The sequence below is a fragment of the Triplophysa dalaica genome, chromosome 7 (assembly GCF_015846415.1).
Source record: "Triplophysa dalaica isolate WHDGS20190420 chromosome 7, ASM1584641v1, whole genome shotgun sequence".
Classification (NCBI taxonomy): domain Eukaryota; kingdom Metazoa; phylum Chordata; class Actinopteri; order Cypriniformes; family Nemacheilidae; genus Triplophysa; species Triplophysa dalaica.
Genome location: NC_079548.1, coordinates 1,558,243 through 1,578,347, shown reverse-complemented (window position 1 = coordinate 1,578,347; position 20,105 = coordinate 1,558,243). Strand labels below are relative to the sequence as shown.

The 20,105-nt window shown below is 45.0% G+C and overlaps 2 protein-coding genes and 1 long non-coding RNA gene across 6 annotated transcripts in view; 1 reads left to right on the top strand and 2 right to left on the bottom strand.

Moving 5' to 3' along the window:
* The window catches only part of LOC130425913 (zinc finger protein 91-like), a 235,520-nt gene that overhangs the window by 196,943 nt on the left and 18,472 nt on the right, over positions 1 to 20,105 (bottom strand). The gene's annotated exons all lie outside the window — the stretch shown is intronic.
* Positions 13,228 to 19,260, top strand: LOC130425969 (zinc finger protein Gfi-1b-like). 4 transcript variants are annotated; one of them, XM_056752445.1, is made up of 8 exons: positions 13,228 to 13,246; positions 14,104 to 14,207; positions 14,544 to 14,679; positions 15,712 to 15,927; positions 16,318 to 16,466; positions 16,832 to 16,969; positions 17,182 to 17,347; positions 18,707 to 19,260. In XM_056752445.1, exons 4-8 carry the CDS (start codon positions 15,720 to 15,722, stop codon positions 18,964 to 18,966), a joined length of 921 nt encoding a protein of 306 aa, XP_056608423.1. In that variant the 5' UTR covers positions 13,228 to 13,246; positions 14,104 to 14,207; positions 14,544 to 14,679; positions 15,712 to 15,719; the 3' UTR covers positions 18,967 to 19,260. The 4 variants fall into 4 exon arrangements, with proteins under 4 accessions (XP_056608423.1, XP_056608422.1, XP_056608424.1 ...); XM_056752444.1 differs by lacking the exon at positions 13,228 to 13,246 and adding an exon at positions 13,247 to 13,386; XM_056752446.1 differs by lacking the exon at positions 13,228 to 13,246 and adding an exon at positions 13,247 to 13,386 and having other exon boundaries at positions 18,586 to 18,911.
* On the bottom strand, positions 15,716 to 17,380 carry LOC130426006 (uncharacterized). Its single transcript, XR_008907126.1, has 4 exons — positions 17,248 to 17,380; positions 16,739 to 16,932; positions 16,413 to 16,547; positions 15,716 to 15,847 (listed from the first exon to the last, which is right to left on the bottom strand). It is a non-coding gene; the product is annotated as an uncharacterized LOC130426006 (long non-coding RNA).

Genomic DNA, 20,105 nt, shown 5'->3' with positions numbered 1-20,105 from the left:
GCCGACCTCCTGTCTCTTTCTCCATCATAAATGGTGATGTGAACTCTGCCTGTGTTTGTGAAGAAAAACATCCCGAAATACCCTTTGCAGCATTGATGAACGCGGCCCCCTCGGACAGAGACCCAAGGGTGAGTGCGGGCTTTAAATTGCACGTCGTGAAGTGAGATTGCAGTGCCTAAGATTGACGTTTCCCCCACCTTATATGCTAGAAGTGGAATTGCTGTGTGTGTGGAAAATACATTCCCTTTGCTGTGCACTCTCCCTGTGCTACGCTGGTCTACTGTCAATAGTGAGAGTTCTGTGTCATTGCTCTGTTCTAACTGAGTGGATGTTGAGGAATTATCATCTGGACTCTGAATTAACCCCTCTGTTTGAGTGAATAAGAGACGAGATGCCTTGTTGAATTGTTCGTGGTCTGTCTCCGTAGAAGTCCCATTCATCCCGCTGACGTTGAGTCTGCTGTATTCCTGCAACGCAGCCGTATTGTGAGAAGTGCTCACTCCCTTCTATGCACATGAACTGTATACCTTGTGTGAAGCACCCTTTCTGTCTGCTCCAGTAGAGGTCCCGTTCAGCCCATCGACTTTGAGCCTGCTGCAACCTGGGAGCCCACCTGTGTGGGGAGAAGTGACTGTCCCTCTGCTGTGAACGTAAAGCCGGTCCGTTCTGTCTGGAATATCCACTTCATCTAGGCCAGAAGAGGTCTTGCTCAGCCTGTCGACTTGAGTCTAGGGAATTCCCGCAATTCATCTGTATCGTGAGAAGTGTTCGTCCCCTTCCAACTCATGTGAACCGTATGCTTACTTGAAGTATCCCTTCTGTCTGTTTTAGTAGGAGCCCTGTGCAACCGGTTGACTTCGAGTCTACTGTATCCTTATAGTCACCTGTGCTGAGAGAAGTGGCTGTCCTTCTGTTACGAACGGGGTTGGTACACTTTGTCTGGAGTATTCCTCTGTTCCAGTTTCTGTGCCTGTGGAGAGAGGGAGGTTGAAATTATTCGCTTACCCTGTAAAGATTCCCTCGCCACCCCATCATCAGAGTGTGAATCTGCTGTATACGTACCTGACTGACGGCCATCTGCTCCGGATCTCGTACCTGTGAAGGAAGGGAGGTTGGAAATATTTACTTACCAGAGAGACTTACCGGGCCGTTCGCCTGTTTACTGCATCTCCACCTGGGAAAGACCTACCTGACAATTTACCTGTCCACCGCCGCATTCACTACAGGGCCCGCACTGAGGAAGAGAGCGGGAGAGACCCTGGTTGTTGTACTGTTCACCTTCGATTCCTGAGGGCAAGAAGGAAGAAGATTTTAGACTAGGATTTTCAAATTGCTTTTACTTCTAAATAAAACTTGTTGAAATTTTATTCTGTCTCCGATTTCTCCCTCTGATACGCTCCTCGAGGTGGTCCTGGTTCAGGGGTGGGCGTAGTCCGGCTTGACCCATCCCGACCTGTGACAGACTTTTGGCGTAGTCGGCAGGGTCTGCCTCGAGTTGAGCGACCAGAGGTGAGATGGCAGAAGAGGGAGAGCCCGGGGTGCGGCAACCGGTCATGCCGATCTTCATGGGGGCTCCGTGGGCTCCGAAGTATGGAGGCCCGGGATCTGAGATGAGTTCGATGTGGAAGACCCAGGTAGAGTACCTGGCAGGGCTTCAAGGTTTGAGCGCCCCACAGAAGGTCCAGTTTGTTCTAAACTCCTTGGATGGAGAAGCGAGAAGAGAAGTTCAGGCGGCTCCGGAAGCAACCCGAGCAACTGTCCAGGCCATTTTTGACTTCCTCACGGGACAATATGGAGACGCCACCCCGGTAGCTGTTCTGAGAACGAAATTCTTTAATTCTCGGCAAGGCCCTCGCCAATCTGTTCGGGCATTTACCCTACAGCTGCGGGAGCAGTTTTCTAGACTTACGGGGAGACAGGATCATGGCCTGGGGGGCGAAGAGGCTCTGCTCCGAGATCAGTTTTTACTGGGGTTACGGGAGGGTCCTGTGCGCCAGAGTCTGCGGGTGCAATTTCGACGAACACCGAATCTGACTTTTGAAGAGCTTCGACGAGAAGCGCTGGCCCTTGAGCATGATCATGCGGAGAATGTAGATCCCCCCAGCTGTCTAGCCACGAACGTTGGGGGCACCCCTTCGACTACTGTGGCACCCGACTGGAAGCAGGCCCTACGGGAAGAACTGAAGAGAGATGTGCGGGAACAAATGTCTGACCTGTCCAAATCTTTTATGGAGGAGCTCCGTCGAGAACGCCCCCAGTTGTCCTCTTTACCGCGGGAGCGGACTTACTCTGATGGGAATCGTCCCCCCGACCGCCGTCCATCCCGACCTTCGGGCTCTCGATTCCAGTGGGATGAACACGGGCGTCCCATCTGTAACGGCTGTGGAGAGCCGGGGCATTACTTTCGTCAGTGTCCTGCTCGACGTGCATCGCAAGGGGGTTTTTAGAGTTTCCGGCCACTGTGGGTCAAGTGGTCGGGACCCCCTCATCAGACCCCTTCCTACCTACATCTTTTAGGAGCCGCTTGGTGGGCTGTTGCCCGGTGGTGGTGGTTCAGGTTAATGACCAGGAAGTGCAGTGCCTTTTGGATACAGGCTCCCAAGTGACCCTATTCACCGAAAGCTTGGCCCATGAGTTGTTTGGCACCGAAAGTCGACCACCTGCGGAAGCCCCCTGGTTGACGCTACGTGGGGCAAATGGCCTCGACATCCCGTACGTAGGATATCTTGTGACCGATCTGAAGATTCACGGGGTGGTAGTGTCTCAGAAAGGAGTGGTGGTCGTACGAGACACATGCCTGGGGTCTCATCGTGCCCTGATTGGGATGAACGTCATTGCAGACTGTTGGGAGGATTTGTTTCGGAGTAGACCGGCTCGGGCAGTTACAACATCGGCCGGCCAGGAGTGGGACCGCATCAGGGCTGACTGCCGCCGGGTATGTCTTGCCGAACGACAGGGGGATAGGGAAAGCACGGGAAGAGTGGCCTGCCGTTACGCCTTATCCATTCCAGCTCAGAGTGAGGCTGTGGTCTGGGCCAGGTTGCCCCCTCGACTTTATAGTCCGGAAGAATGGGTCATGGTGGAACCTCACGAAGATGGTCCCAAGGTGGAAGTCGCTCGAGGATTGGCGACTGTTCGGGGGGGCCGGGTCTCAGTGCGGGTCAGGAACATGAACCCCTTTCCTGTGCATTTGTATCATCACCAACGGTTGGCCCGAGTGACCTCAGTGAGACCCCAGCAGGTTCGTGAACAGGGTGAAGTTAATTTCAATCGAGTGAGCCCGACAGTGGTCGAGGTGGCCCTGGCACGAGCTGGTCCGGAGGCGGGAGAGACAGGAAGAGGAATGCCTGCCCACCTGACGGGGGAGTCTTTACGGGGTGAAGGACTAGGTGAAGAGCAATTGGGACAACTCCAAGAGTTCTTGAGGAAGTGGCAACACTTGTTTTCCACTCATGACGAGGACTACGGTCGCACAGATGTGGTAAGACATCAAATCCCAACTGGGGACGCTGCACCCAGCCGAGAGCGTTATCGACCCGTGCCCCCGACCTTATACTCAGAGGTCCGCACCCTTTTACGAGGGATGCTCGACAGGGGGATTATTAGAGAGAGCAGTAGCCCTTGGGCCGCCCCGATAGTGCTGGTTCGAAAGAAAACAGGTTCCTGGAGGTTTTGTGTGGATTACCGAAGGCTGAATCAAGTAACCAAAAGAGATGCTTTCCCGTTGCCTCGAGTTGAAGACTCTCTTACGAGCCTCACACAAGCCACCTGGTATTCCACTCTTGACTTGGCCAGCGGTTATTGGCAGGTGCAGATGGATGAGCATGACAGGGAGAAGACAGCGTTCACTACCCCCTTCGGCCTATATGAATGGGACCGGATGCCGTTCGGCCTTTGCAACGCCCCCGCCACATTCCAACGGCTGATGCAGCGTTGTCTAGGCAACCAACTGATGGATACCACCCTTGTCTACTTAGACGACGTTATCGTCTACTCTCCAGATTTCAAGTCCCATCTTGAGCACCTAGAGCAAGTCTTCCGCTCTTTAGAGCGATATGGGTTGAAGCTCCAGCCAGACAAGTGCCAGCTTTTCCGAAAGGAAGTCAGATTCCTGGGGCATGTGGTGAGCGCGGCAGGGATTTCAGTTGATCCGGAGAAGGTGGTGGCAGTACAGGAATGGGCTGCGCCCAAGACGGTGCGCCAGGTCCGTTCGTTCCTGGGCTTCGTGGGCTACTATAGACGATTCATTAAGGATTTCTCTAAAATTGCTAAACCGATCAACCAGTTGCTGGGAGGTACGGGAAGAGTGCGGGGGCGAGGGTCCCCTTCGATCCAATGGGATCCAGCTTGTGAAGCCGCCTTCCAGAAGCTCAAGCAGGAACTACTACAGGCCCCGATTCTAGCCTATGCCGACTTCACACAACCCTTCACTTTGTACACCGACGCTAGCCATCTGGGCTTGGGGGCCGTTTTGGCACAGAAGCAGCAGGGAGAGGAAAAGGTAATTGCTTATGCAAGCCGAAGTCTACATCCAACGGAGAAGAATGACGCTAACTACAGTTCTTTCAAGCTTGAGTTGCTGGCAGTGAAATGGGCGTTGTGTGAAAAATTCAAGGATTATTTATGGGGAGCCAAGGTACGGGTCGTTACGGACAATAATCCATTGGTACATTTGCAGACTGCTAAACTGGGGGCGGTGGAACAACGCTGGGCGGCACAACTGGCCAATTTTGACTATCAGATCCAGTACCGGCCAGGAAGAGAACATACTAATGCCGATGTACTATCTAGGCTACCCGGTGAAGGATCGGCAGGTCAGGGACCGGTACCAGAAGCGGGATTCGACGAGGGATTGATGGTGGGAGTAGTAGAGGCACCGGGGCAAATGCCGGAGGAACCCCCCCCTTGTTGGGGGTGGGACCCGCAGCGATGGAGGTTGTGGCAGGGCGAAGATGGAGATGTAGCGTTGGTTCGAACGTGGCTAGAACAGAAGGCCTGGCCTGAGGGTGCGGCTCGCCGGGCCCAGACTCGGATTGTACGGGGCCTGCTGGGACAGAAGGAGAGACTCTATTTGAAGGAAGGTGTGCTGTGTAGGGCCATTCAGGACCCAGGTCGGGGCGAAGAGGTCTGTCAGATCGTGGTCCCTGAAGGGCGTTGTCAGGCGTTACTGGAGGCATATCACTCCAGGATGGGACACCAAGGGCAAGAGAGGACATTGGCACTGGTGAGACGACATTTCTACTGGCCTGGGATGGAAGGTACCACGAGGACTTACCTTCAGAGGTGCCCCCGCTGCACGTTGTTTAAGACCAAGAAGGAGGCACGGGCACCGCTGGTCCCGATTCAGGCCAAGGCACCGCTGCATATGGTGGCCATGGATTATCTGACTTTGGGACGGCCAATGGATCGGATCCAGAACATCCTCGTGGTAACCGACTTGTTTACCAAGTACGCTTGGGCCATCCCAACTGTGGACCAAACCGCCGTCACTACTGCCTACGCCCTCTGGAGGTATGTGATCCAACCATTCGGATGCCCGGAAATCTTCCACTCAGACCAAGGAACCAATTTTGAGTCTAGGGTGATCCATGAGCTGTGCCAATTGTACGGATGCAAGAAGACCCACACGACTCCCTACCACCCCCAAGGGAACGGGGGGTGTGAAAGGTTTAATCAGACCCTATTGAGTTTATTAGGAACCTTGGAGAAGGAACAGCAAGGCCATTGGGTCGACAGGCTCCCGGCGATGGTGCAGGCTTACAATAACAGTGTGCACAGTACCACCGGTTACGCTCCTACTTACCTGATGTTCGGCAGACATGTGAGACTTCCAATGGATATGCTTCTGGGAACCACTGCAGGAGAAGAGGGAGGTAGCTTGACAGATTGGGTGCAGGGACACCACCAACGCCTCCAGTCGGCGTACGAACGAGTCTCTGACCAGATTAATCGAGCAGCGTTAAAGAATAAGAGGTTGTATGACCGGACGGCTCGAGAGGCACCGCTACTGCCAGGGGAGAGGGTGCTGGTGCGGGACAATCGCCGACAAGGGAAGGGAAAGTTGAGTGACCGGTGGGAGGCTCAGCCGTTTGTCGTCCAGCGACAGCCACACCCAGACCAACCTGTATATGCATTGCGACCAGAAGGAAAGGCAGGCCCCGAACGGGTGTTACACCGTAATTTGATTCGCCCTTGTCCAAACTATCCAAAATGTGTTGTAGAGAATCCACCGGTCGAGACGTCCGAGATGCCCCTGCTGGTAGGATGGGCGGTGATTCCCAGAGGCCTAGGCCTAGGACCACGACCTGAAGCACCTGTTTCCCCACCTCGTCGGTCCCAGCGAGAGAATCGAGGTCAGCCTCCAGCTAGGTATGGAGACTGGGTGTCTGGAGACCGTTCTCGGGACTAGAACGGTTTGGCGGGGGGGTATGTCACGGTGTGACAAATGGTATATGGAACTTATTCCCGTTGAAGCCGTGTTTCCGCTGGGACACTTTGAGTGTAACACCGGTCCCAGGCCTGTGTGTGCGTCTGTTGCCATGACAACCCCAAATGACCGATTGGAAACAGGTGTGGGGAATTTACCTTGGGGGTTTGAGTGAGGTCCTGTCAGCACTTGAGAGAGTATAGAAAGCAAGAGAAAGAGACTGTCGGGGTGGTTCTCTCCCGTGAGAAGTCGTTTTATCGAGTGGTTGCAGTTATTGGAGTGCGGGTGAATGAAGAGGAGAGTGTGGACTTGATGAGGGACTCGAGGGCAACAGAGGGAAAGTGAAATATCCTGTTTGCATTGGAGAGGAGCTAGGTAGTCGAGAACTGAGTCTCGTAATTGCATGTATTCGACACTGAATTGGATGTGGTTTGGAGTGTGTGGATCACGATCATAAATGTCACCGAGTGGATTGTACTGATTCATTGCCGACCTCCTGTCTCTTTCTCCATCATAAATGGTGATGTGAACTCTGCCTGTGTTTGTGAAGAAAAACATCCCGAAATACCCTTTGCAGCATTGATGAACGCGGCCCCCTCGGACAGAGACCCAAGGGTGAGTGCGGGCTTTAAATTGCACGTCGTGAAGTGAGATTGCAGTGCCTAAGATTGACGTTTCCCCCACCTTATATGCTAGAAGTGGAATTGCTGTGTGTGTGGAAAATACATTCCCTTTGCTGTGCACTCTCCCTGTGCTACGCTGGTCTACTGTCAATAGTGAGAGTTCTGTGTCATTGCTCTGTTCTAACTGAGTGGATGTTGAGGAATTATCATCTGGACTCTGAATTAACCCCTCTGTTTGAGTGAATAAGAGACGAGATGCCTTGTTGAATTGTTCGTGGTCTGTCTCCGTAGAAGTCCCATTCATCCCGCTGACGTTGAGTCTGCTGTATTCCTGCAACGCAGCCGTATTGTGAGAAGTGCTCACTCCCTTCTATGCACATGAACTGTATACCTTGTGTGAAGCACCCTTTCTGTCTGCTCCAGTAGAGGTCCCGTTCAGCCCATCGACTTTGAGCCTGCTGCAACCTGGGAGCCCACCTGTGTGGGGAGAAGTGACTGTCCCTCTGCTGTGAACGTAAAGCCGGTCCGTTCTGTCTGGAATATCCACTTCATCTAGGCCAGAAGAGGTCTTGCTCAGCCTGTCGACTTGAGTCTAGGGAATTCCCGCAATTCATCTGTATCGTGAGAAGTGTTCGTCCCCTTCCAACTCATGTGAACCGTATGCTTACTTGAAGTATCCCTTCTGTCTGTTTTAGTAGGAGCCCTGTGCAACCGGTTGACTTCGAGTCTACTGTATCCTTATAGTCACCTGTGCTGAGAGAAGTGGCTGTCCTTCTGTTACGAACGGGGTTGGTACACTTTGTCTGGAGTATTCCTCTGTTCCAGTTTCTGTGCCTGTGGAGAGAGGGAGGTTGAAATTATTCGCTTACCCTGTAAAGATTCCCTCGCCACCCCATCATCAGAGTGTGAATCTGCTGTATACGTACCTGACTGACGGCCATCTGCTCCGGATCTCGTACCTGTGAAGGAAGGGAGGTTGGAAATATTTACTTATCAGAGAGACTTACCGGGCCGTTCGCCTGTTTACTGCATCTCCACCTGGGAAAGACCTACCTGACAATTTACCTGTCCACCGCCCCATTCACTACAGGGCCCGCACTGAGGAAGAGAGCGGGAGAGACCCTGGTTGTTGTACTGTTCACCTTCGATTCCTGAGGGCAAGAAGGAAGAAGATTTTAGACTAGGATTTTCAAATTGCTTTTACTTCTAAATAAAACTTGTTGAAATTTTATTCTGTCTCCGATTTCTCCCTCTGATACGCTCCTCGAGGTGGTCCTGGTTCAGGGGTGGGCGTAGTCCGGCTTGACCCATCCCGACCTGTGACAAATGCACGACGCGGAGGCCAAGAACCACCCGAACCAAATCATACCATGGTCATCTGACAAGATAAAGCTGATGTTTACAGTGTAATTTAAGATAAAACAGGTGAAAATGATGGTTATTTTCTCAGTACATTTCAAGTGTTATCAAACTGATTGGAGCTACTCATGTCTTAAAGGGATTTAAAGCACACCTTCCAGCCAATCAGAATAGATCATTCAAACAGACGACGAGTTAAACACAGCGCAAAAGGTTACCATAAAAAACGTTGTTGCCCATAGCACTGCATGCGTGTGTTGGCCAGGACAACCTGAAATATTCATGTATTGCATGATGTTTTAACAATCAAAAGATGGTGAAGGGTAAGCTTTTGAAGAGCCACGTGTGGCTCACAGGCCATAGGTTCCCGACCACACGGTTTCATCTTAAAAACATACAAAAAAACATACAAACTTTACTGCGCATGCAGACATTTGTGACCCTACCTTAACTTCTGAAACACATTCACAAACAATCGAGTGCCTGTAGATCATTTCTGATAACAATCAAAAGAAACTGAGAATAAGTGTTATTTGGCTAAACTTGTCTCTCCAATATTTAGAATTTAGACCGCTCAACCAAGCTCAACCACTAGATGTCACTGTACCATACTTTAAATGCGACCGAACTACAGCGCCCATTCAACAAATCGTATATTTAATACAATAATTACACAGTAATAAATAGTTCAATTATGAGACACAAACCGGAAGTTGACTGCAGGTCCGGCATGTGTGATGAAACGGTCTTTGCAGGCCATTTCTTTTATCAGGATTTGTGAGCATCAAACCCACAACCGGCGAGCACATTGATCTACAGTAAATGACTTCTGTGTGTGGAGAGTTGGGTTTATAATTCAATTCACAGTCATATTAATAATAACTTGTTGACCCATTAGCTTTATTTCTTTATGTTGAAATACACATGTAGAGTAAGAGTGAGTGTTTGGAGAAGAAGAGCATCGGTTATCTTCAGCTTCATCTGTCTAAGACCGTCAGTGTGATTTCTGAAGGAGGAATGTGAAGACCTGGATCGACTGTGATGATAGCGACAGAGAGTCTGTCAAATGTTCCGCATGGGTCTGATGATGTCGCAAAGTGAAACTGTGAGTATGTTGAGTACATCACAACAGAGCCATTCCCACACCCACAAAGAGCTTGCTGAAAATCCAGAAGACACACATGCAGATGGTGTGAATACTGAACAGCTCATGAGATGGCAGAACATTATAAAGAAACCTCGTGGGCTTTTCTGAGACGATCTTATCATGCTATATGTCATCATCCTTCACAAACTGCCTACAACTCTCAGACATTTCATCTGCTGAATTTTCTCACAAAACATTTTACACACTCACACATGTTCTCAGCCATTCACGGCCATTAGAAAGAAGAGCACAGACGTGATCTCAGTAACACTACACTTATTTCTCCAAGACATCGGTGAGATTAAATACAGAACAAATGAAAACTTTTGTTTGAATCTCATATCTCTCCTGAGAAGAAGAGACAAAATATGACGAACGTCTCCGTCATTAGAGTTTGAGAAGAGATGTCGACAATGTGTCAAACTCACAAACACGCGCGTACACACGCACACACACTCACACAAACAAACGCACACAAACAGAAATGGACACAAACACATGCGTGTACACAAACAACAAACACGAGCGCACACCCGCACAAAAAAAACGCACACAAACACACACAAAAAAACAAACATACACTCACACACACACACACAAAAACACACCTGCGCACACACAAACACACGTGTGCTTACCCAAACACAAGCGCACAAACAAACACATGCGCATACACACCCAAAAACAAACAAACAAACATACACACGTGCGTACACATACAAAGACTAACACACGCACACTCTCAAACACATGCACGTACGCGCACAAACAAACAGACACACAAACACACACATGTTTGCACAGCTATCTTTATGAGGACATACATTGACGCAATCCAATCTCTAGCCCCTTAACCTAACCATAAGAAGTGAGTACCTGACCCTAACCCTCACCCTAAACCTGATTATAACCTAAACCCTAAAACCAGGTCTTGACCCTCAAACAGCCGTTTAAAGGGGTCTCGGAAAGTGAGGACCGGCCAAAATGTCCTCACTTTACTCTCTTAATCCTCACTCTGCTGGTCTAAAACTTAAACTGGTCCGCATAAAGATAGATGAACAAGTACACACATGTACACACACTCACACACACACAAGAAATACACACACAGATGGGGAAATCTGGTTTCAATGAGAATTAAATTTGTCTCGTTTGCAATCGAAACTCAATATTATTAAAAATCTCAATATCAAATCAAACATTTCTCATCAAATTGACCCTTTTTATTTTTAAGTTGTCCGTTATTCTCTCTCATGTGCTTGTTAACCCGTGTGCGAGTCTTTCTTCAGTGGGACGCAAAAGGAGACATTTTGTTAAATGTGGTTTTGTGTTCATACAATGGAAGTCAATGAGGTTCAGAAAAATCACTCCAAAACACTCGAAAGTGTTATGAAAATTAAAAAGCCTTTATTCACACCTGGCCTTATCTAAAATCACATCACACACACAACGATGCATTGCGGCTAACAAGCCATGTGTCAATAAAGACTTTTTAACTTCGAGTGTCTCTGAGTGATGTGTGTTTTGACGAGTTAAGAAACCCCAGATCCACAGAGCGCCGATTTATGGATGGAAGCATTCATTGCATTTTTTGACGTATGATGGATGGGGTTCGGTGTTGTTTCAAATCAAATCAAATCCCTTTACTGTCAATCAACTGTGTACACAAGTCACAAAGAATTACAATAGTTTACAGTGGACGTTTCTACAAGTCTTTAACCATAGTATAACAAATGACACATGAAATCATGTTCGAGAACGTTATCGACATTCTTCAAAATATCTTTGTCATGTGTTCTGCAGAAGAAGAAACTCACAGAGGTTCAGAATGACTTGAGGATGAATAAATGATGGAACAACTCTCATCTTGGGGGAGAAACTATTCCTTAACCAATCGTCTTGACGCATGTTTACAATGTAAAGTATAGTGAGTCTTTCTTTCAAATCAACCTGTTTGAAGATGAAACTATATGATGTTGAAAACCCGAATATGACCAAAGTGTCCAGATACTCTTTTGTGGTCACTGTGAGATGTGTTTGTGTGTTATGTGAAGAGCAGGAAATGCTGTATATGTTTGCGGGTCATTATAAAGGGGGACAGAAGGTGTGTCGTGAGAAAGTCACACATTTGTTTGTCACTCACTCATCTTGTTTTATCACTAAAACCACAAACACAAGCCCACGTGACTGAGCTCACTGACAGATAATGGACTTCACGCCATAAAGATCTCACAAAACTCTTCTTATCGACAACTTACACCACAAAATCTGTCGATACTCGTCAACGTCGTCAAACCTGCGGTGTGATATCACTTCACAATAAACCTTTACATCTGAGCTTCATTTACATCTCACAAACACGCTCACCTTTATCATACAAATCATCCAACAGAATGAGCAACACAGTGATGTGTTTACATGAAATCATATCATCATAGATTCAAGGTTCAGATTTAAGATAGTAAGATTAAAATACTAAATTAAACCTATTCTTATTTTATAAAAACATTTGAAAAGTAATAATGAAAATAATATATATACATTTTTCAATGTAAAGTGCATTTTGCTCACGTTTAACACTCATTGAAGCCCATTTGTTAAGCAGTGTAAGAGAGGTGCACACACACACAAACACACACATCAAGGCACGCACAAACACGAGCACACACAGAAACACAAACAAATGTGCACACACATGCCCACACACCCACCCGCACAAACAAACACGTGCGTACACACACACAAACACACATGCACAAACACACATGGACACACAAAAACACAAGCACACACAAACACACATGCATACACACACAAACGCTTACACACAAACAGATGCGCACACGTGCACACACATATGGGCACACACACAAACAAATGTGCACACACACACAAACAAACAAACACAATCACATGCAGACACACACAAAAAAAACACACACACACCCACCCAAACATAAACAACCAAACAGACACACACACACGTGCATACACACACACGAGCCCAGACAAAACAACGCCCACACAAACACAGAAACACACACAAACACAGAAACGCACACAAACTTATTCAAACACTCAAACACACGCAAACAAACAAACACATGCATACACACACAAACACACACACACAAACACACATGGACACACAAAAACACAAGCACACACACAAACACACACAAACGCTCACACACAAACACATGCGCACACATATGGGCACACACAAATGCACACACACACACACACACACAAACAAACACAGTCACACACACACAAACACACAAACGTACATCAAACACACACGTACACAAACAAACACACGCGCACACACACACACACACAAACAAACACACACAAGTACACACACACACACACACACACACAAACAAACAAACACACAAACGTACATCAAACACACAGGTACACAAACAAACACACACGCGCACACACACACACAAACACAGACACGCGCACACACACAAACAAACACACACAAGTACACACACACAGGTGGGGAAATCTGGTTTCAATGAGAATGAAGATGTTCAATCCCCCCACCACAAAGCCAGCAGGCCTCAGAGGCTGGTGATTGTTATCAAGAGCACGTCTCTCAGGAGCGCTGGAACTGTGGTAAACGTGGTGAAGGGCTGTGTGTCTGCAGATGGAGCAGGTGAAGCACGGGGCTTGTGGGTAAGATCGAGCAGGAGCTTTAGGGGGAGATGGAGGGTCTGGTGGGCTTTTTCTTTTTGCCTTCATCTCCTCGTTTTTTCGCTCCGTCTTTTTGATCGTGTCTTTCTAGGAACTGGAAACACAACACACGGCGCTTTCTTGTAAGTTGCTTGAGAAAGTGTCTTTCAAATATACACTTTCTGGGTTCATTTAAAGGGACAGTTCACCCAAAAATTACTCATTTTTGCACCAGTTGTTACAAATCTGTATAGATTTCATTGTTCTGATGAACACAGAGAATTATATTTGGAAGAATGTTTTAAGTTCGGGGACATCATCCACTATCATAGTAGGGAAAAAATATTGTATTTTAGTTCCGTTGGACACATAATGAGATACTTTGAAGAATTAAGAAAAGACAACGTTCTGAGGCACCTTTGACAACCATTTAATTCTTCCTACTATGGCAGTCAATGGTGTACCAGAACTGAAAATTGCTGACATTCTTCCAAATATATTTCTTTGTGTTCATTAGAACAAACTCATTGATACAGGTATTAAATTACATGAGCGTGAGTACAAGGTGACAAAATTTTCATTTTTGGGTGAACTGTCACTTTAATACAGCCGAAGCCGTACTATGCTGCCAAACTACATTGAACTGCACCCGTCTGATGGCATCACAACTGTGCAAGTCACAAAACAAACTCTATTATAGTTTAGTCGTTGTGTGTTAGTTGAGAGTTTTCTTTAAGTATTCTGTGACAAACTGCTGGTACTAATTTGCCTATGAAATCACCAACCAAAGCATAGGAGCAATCACATGTGTGTGTGTGTGTGTGTGTGTGTGTGTGTGTGGGGGGGGGGTCTCTCTGCAGTCTGTACAGGTCTGTAGTGTTCTGATGATCATTATTCACTGTGTTGAATGAGGAGGTTCTGGATCTTACTGATGTTTGGAGGATGCTGGTCGTCTGAAGATCTGGTAAGACATCACGCACCAGTTTTACTCCTCAGATGTTATTGTGTCTCAAATGTTTTTCCTAAAATTAAAAAGACAAAAGTTGGACCGCATAAAATACATGTAGACAGCATGAGCTCAGATCATTTGACTTGAATTAAAACATTCGAGTCTGAGAGACTGTACAGGTCTTATTTTTCTCAAGCTCGATTGACACGAGTGTAATAACGTCAGAACTTAACTCACACGCTTCAAAATATATATTACTTCAACTGTCTTATTAGAAATGTGTTATGAGACATTATTATTTGTGAGATGTGAAATGACATTAGTTGACACCTTGTGTGTTTTGACCAGCAGAATCTCTTGAGTGCTACACAAAACTCACACACTTCCTCTCCCCCCACCACTCATCCAACCAGAAGCATCAGAACCGAATCACTCACGAGAAACACTCGCAAGACGTAGAAGAACATCTACAGCGGCCGTCTGACGGGTGAGTCTGTTGAGAGATAAAAATACTAATATAAACACTGACATCAAACAAAGATGAGACAAACTGTTTACAACAGTTCTCCGTCTGACTTTTCTTGTAGAAAAATGATTTTCATCATGTAGATTAATCATAGTTTAATGGCTAAATCAGGGAAACCACAAATGAATCATGGTTTTACTTTGGCATTTAGAGCGGAACTGAGGTCTTCAAACGTGTTCATACGGCACAAAATTTTCTGGAAATTAAAATCATGATTCATTTTCCTGTGTCATATCGCAGATTTCCGTTGAATGTTGTTTGGTTATATTGACAATAATACATCTCATGAACATAAGATTTGAAAATTACAATATGTTTAAAACAAATACATATAATTACAATTGTTTTAAATGATTTATTTCACAATGTACATTTTGAAACAACACAGAACAAAAGATGTTTTGCACAACTAATGGGTTTTCTCATAATGTTAAAGTTGACAGGCCAGTGAGCTTTAAAAGAAAACAAATTAATTTACAATTACATTTAGTCATTTAGCAGACGCTTTTATCCAGAGCGACTTACAATTGAGGTTAAAAATCGAAGGAATTGGAACAACATGAGGACAACAAGAAGTTCAATAAAACTCATAGGTTATTTAAATAAAATAATTGGAAGTCATTCGATGAAAAATGTAAATGATTGTTCAGTATGGTGGAATGAATGTGTGATGAGAGATGCCGCAGGTGTTCGGCGCTGGTTTACTCTCTTAACCTCACGTTCACATGTAATAACTGAATTTACTCTTTAACAGGTGTCAACCAACCACATTCTGCACATGTGCTAAACGCTAGATTTGTGTCGTATATTTGTTAAAATAATCCTTTACAACAATACAATATGGAAAATGTTCTATATATACTTTTATTTAATCTGTTGGGATAACAGAATAAATGTCAGAATATTATTATGTAATTTAATATATAACATTAAATGTATTAAATATATAACATCAAATATGAAGTTTGTTGTGATTTAATTTCATATTTTCAGTCAAGGGAATGCCACGGTCCTTTCTCGTGAAAAGTAAGAGGGCGGGGCATCGCTCCTCACGCTCCGCCCACTCTCAGCATCACCTGAATGATGGACGGGTGTCCAGTAATGACTCGGAGACCTCAGAAGCGCAGTCCTTTAGAAACACAGAGAGGAACGAACCGTCATCAGAGTTCAGAAGTGAGACTACACAACACTGGTGTTCTTCTACAGCAGGTACACAACACACATCTGTTTCAACTCAACTTGATTTATATAGCGCTTTTTACAATTTTCATTGTTTCAAAGCAGCTGTACATGAGACACATTGACTACAAGTAAAACAACTAAAGGCATATACCTGTAAAAACAAGAAAAAGGTGAAAACACAAAAGACAGACATACAAATGCTCCACACACACAATATGCATACATACTTACACACATTGACATAGATGCACACACACAAACACACTGGCACACACGCACAGTGAAAGCACACATTTGAGATAAAGGAGATCACAGGTCAAATATTAAATGGACTATACATTTCTATATGCAATATAAATTATGTAAATCTTCTGAATTCTGTCGACACACTATAAACAATAATGTTGTGTGTGACAGAGAAGCAGACAGACGCTCAGACGAACCCGTCGACCTTCACCTCACTGGAGAGAGAGACGGATGTGATGCGTCTGCTTCAAGTGTTCCTCACTCACCATCAGCTCATGAACGTCCAGACGTCTCTGTGTGAGTGCTTGCTCTGTGAGAAGGTGAGACCACCGCCATGACATCATCTACATCCTCTACTGAAACATGACCTTATTCAAAAGCCTGTGTGGTTTCAAAGATGTCTGAAAAATGAGATATTTTGCACAAAAAGAAATGAGTCACTACACAGTTCGAATAAGATCAGGCTGAATTTGATGTTCTGGAAAACCAGGAGAATTCCACACACGTCATCCTCAGAGAGTCACGTGTGGTTTGGTTTCAGAACATTACACATGTTATCACACGCCAATGTCAAAGCCCACATGATACTTACAGGAGGAATGAACACTCGTTGTTGTTTTCATTTCTGCTATCACTACTGATAAGTAATCTTACTCATGATTTATTGACGGATGTGTTCTATCAGCTCCTGTCGTCTGCGGTGGGTTTGGCATCTCACTTGAATAAGTCACATGTCAACGGAGCTGCTCTGCCATTGGCCGGATCCCCGGGTCGTGCTCAGCAGCACTATGAGTACAGACCAACAGAAACGCTCAGAGGGAAGGTAAAACACAACATACGGCATACTGGAGTAATAATTGTGTGTGTGTGTGTGTGATGTAGTCAAGTGTTCATTTTGTATATTTTTAATTCATCTATCAGTGGAAACAGAAGGTTAATCTGACTGCAGTGCATTGTGGGATACAGTACATAGAGGGTTCAGTGCTAAACTGTACAGAAAACTCACAGAAGTGTATGTTATTGTGTGTGTTTCAGGAAAGGAGTTTTGGTTGTGAGATTTGTGGAAAAGTGTTTAAGAGATCGTCCACTCTCTCCACACACCTGCTCATCCACTCGGACACGCGACCGTTTCCCTGTCCATACTGCGGCAAGAGATTCCACCAGAAATCTGACATGAAGAAACACACCTTCATACACACTGGTGAGACACACACACACACCTGTGAGACACATACATAGCAGAGACACACACACACACACACCTGTGAGACACGCACACACCTCTGAGACACACACGGTGAGACACACACACCAGTGAGAGACACACACATCAGGCGTCTCACCTGAAATACACAATCCTTCATGAGACCCAAGAAACACACACATGATCTCACCCAGTATGTTTGTGTATTACCTGTGTACATGGGCGTAAATCCCAGGGGGGACGAAGGGGACATGTCCCTCTCTATCAGAGGGTTGTCCCCCCTCGATCAATTAAATTCACTATTGTCATACATATATTTCTAGTAACCTAAACTAATTGTGTAATTAGAAGAAAATACAAACGCAAAAACGTTTAGAAGTTGTTGAGTTCCCCCCTCCCCTGCCTCTCACTGCGGCTCAGTTCATCAGTGGTTGTTGAACTCCAGTAAGAAGGATATTTTATTCACTTTAAATGAAGTGATTCTATTTAATGTAGTTAATGCTGATTCATTAATAAATTAGTTGTTGCAAAAAAATGCTGATTACCGATGTATTTTTACATGAGTCTGCTGTTAGCGATTAAAACGTTACTTAGCTAGTTCATTTGTGTATTGTTTTATTTGTGGCGACCTGGCATGATGTGAACATTAACGGCCACAGTAAGTCACCGATCCTGCCATTCATCAACGAGTACAACACAGAAATGAAGCATCTGTCACTGTTACTGACTGTTTGTTTGGCTACACAAACATGAACAAAGTCAGTTGGCGGAGGCAGTGCACTGCAGTGGAAAATAACAACCACTCATTAATGTTGATGTACGGTGACTTTGTCAGATGATGTTGCTGTATAAATCAGGATAACATGCGTTTAAAAAGTGATTTTTTGTCAACATGTAGTATGACGGGTAGTGTGTTTTTACATTTGTTTCCTGTCTTCACAACAAAGACAAAAATATATATTAATGGAAAAAAGCTTTATTGTTCACAGTTCAGTTCAGTGTGAATGTATTATTTGTGTCCCTTTCAAAAATTGCTCTTGTGAAATTTTATATGTATTGTCCCTCCCTACTGATAAATGAGATTTACGCCCATGCCTGTGTATGAATGTGTGTTTGCATTTGTGTATCTCACCAGTTTGTGTGTGTGTGTTTGTTTGTGTGTCTCTCTCACCGTATATAAAGGTGTGTTTCTGTCTCACTCACTGTGTGTCTGTGTGTGATGATGTGTGTTTCAGGTGAGAAGCCTCACGTGTGTGTGGTGTGCAGTAAAGCGTTCAGTCAGAGCTCTAATCTAATCACACACAGCAGGAAACACAACAGTTATCATCCCTTCAACTGTCCTCACTGTACACTCAGCTTCCAGAGGAGACTGGAGCTACAGCGACACCTGCAGACACACACTGACAACAACAACAGCGGACAACCCCTCTATCACAGGACCTGAGAGAAGACAGCTGTCTGAAGCCTCACTGACAATAATCTGTGCTACACCTAACGTTCCACTGTACCACCCGTGGTACAAACATCACTCCAAAGAGATCTTAGTAATGCTAATAATGAGATTATTAATAATGAAGTTTTTCTCTTACATAAGCAGATGTCAAACAGAAGCATAAATGCACACCGATGTATGATGAACTAAACTGTAATGATAACTGTTATTATAAAGATTTCCAGATAAATTGCTTTGACTTCCTAAAGTTACACTATAAACTCTTGTTTAAATATTTTTAATACCAAACTCATCAGCAGCAGAATTTTGATCCATAATAGTAAAAGATTTTCTTAACCCTTACATTTGTTCGATTAACTCAGAGAATGTTTATATTTGACCCAGCAATCATTTAAAACGACCCGGGGTTCATCCCTTGACCCAGAGTATGAAATAAACACAGTATTTGGTTTTTAGAGAGCAGTACTTCTTTCTTGACACGTTATTATTTTAATAAATATGATTATACGCCATCACTCTGTCTATATAACATGAAAATAAGCTGTTCTTTCAAAATTGTTTATAGGCAATCTCTGCAAAATACAGCCGTTGTGTGCTCCTGGTGGTCTTTAGCAGCACATGAAGTATTAGTTTTCTAAACAAAGGTTACCATTTTTTTTAACAAGCAAACATTCCCAAGCATACAACTTTGTAACTTCACCCATTGAGTGTCAACGTGACAAAGTGTTAGTTACTGGATGTACAGTAGATTCAAACAAGGGAATGAAAAAAATATATAACCGCAAGAATGAAAAGTGTGCTTATGTTTATCTGTAACAGCTGATCATACACAACATTGCTATAGTAGTGTATATGTAAAAATACAGAATGCACTTTTCTCAATCCTTGTCCTGTCATCTGCTCTATTTTACAGGGTTTTTTTTTCAAATTGCTTGGACACAAAAATGTATACTTAAGGCCCACTCAGTGAAACCATAACCCTCCCCGCATTTCTGGATTATAGTGAAAATCTATATAGTGAGGGAAAAAATTATTTGATCCCCTGCTGATTTTGTATGTTTGCCTGCTTACATAGAAAAGAAGGGTCTATACGTTTTCTGGTAGGTTTACAGTATTTTACTGTAACTGATAGAGGCAAAATATCAAAAAATAAAATCGGGGGGAAATGTTATTAATTGATTTGCATTTCAGTCAGTGAAATAAGTATATGATGCCCGACGCAAAACATAACTTTGTGCTTGATGGAGAAACCCTGATAATTGGTCACCAGGTTTGCACATGTGTCACGATACATTTAGTCCA

What these genes read in the sequence shown, in the direction of transcription:
- LOC130425969 (XM_056752445.1), top strand. Translation starts at nt 15,720, where the DNA reads ATGCCACGGTCCTTTCTCGTGAAAAGTAAGAGGGCGGGGCATCGCTCC. An exon ending in AGTGCTTGCTCTGTGAGAAG is followed by an intron (nt 16,467 to 16,831) that starts GTGAGACCACCG and finishes GTGTTCTATCAG; the next exon opens with CTCCTGTCGTCTGCGGTGGG. An exon ending in CAGAAACGCTCAGAGGGAAG is followed by an intron (nt 16,970 to 17,181) that starts GTAAAACACAAC and finishes TGTGTGTTTCAG; the next exon opens with GAAAGGAGTTTTGGTTGTGA.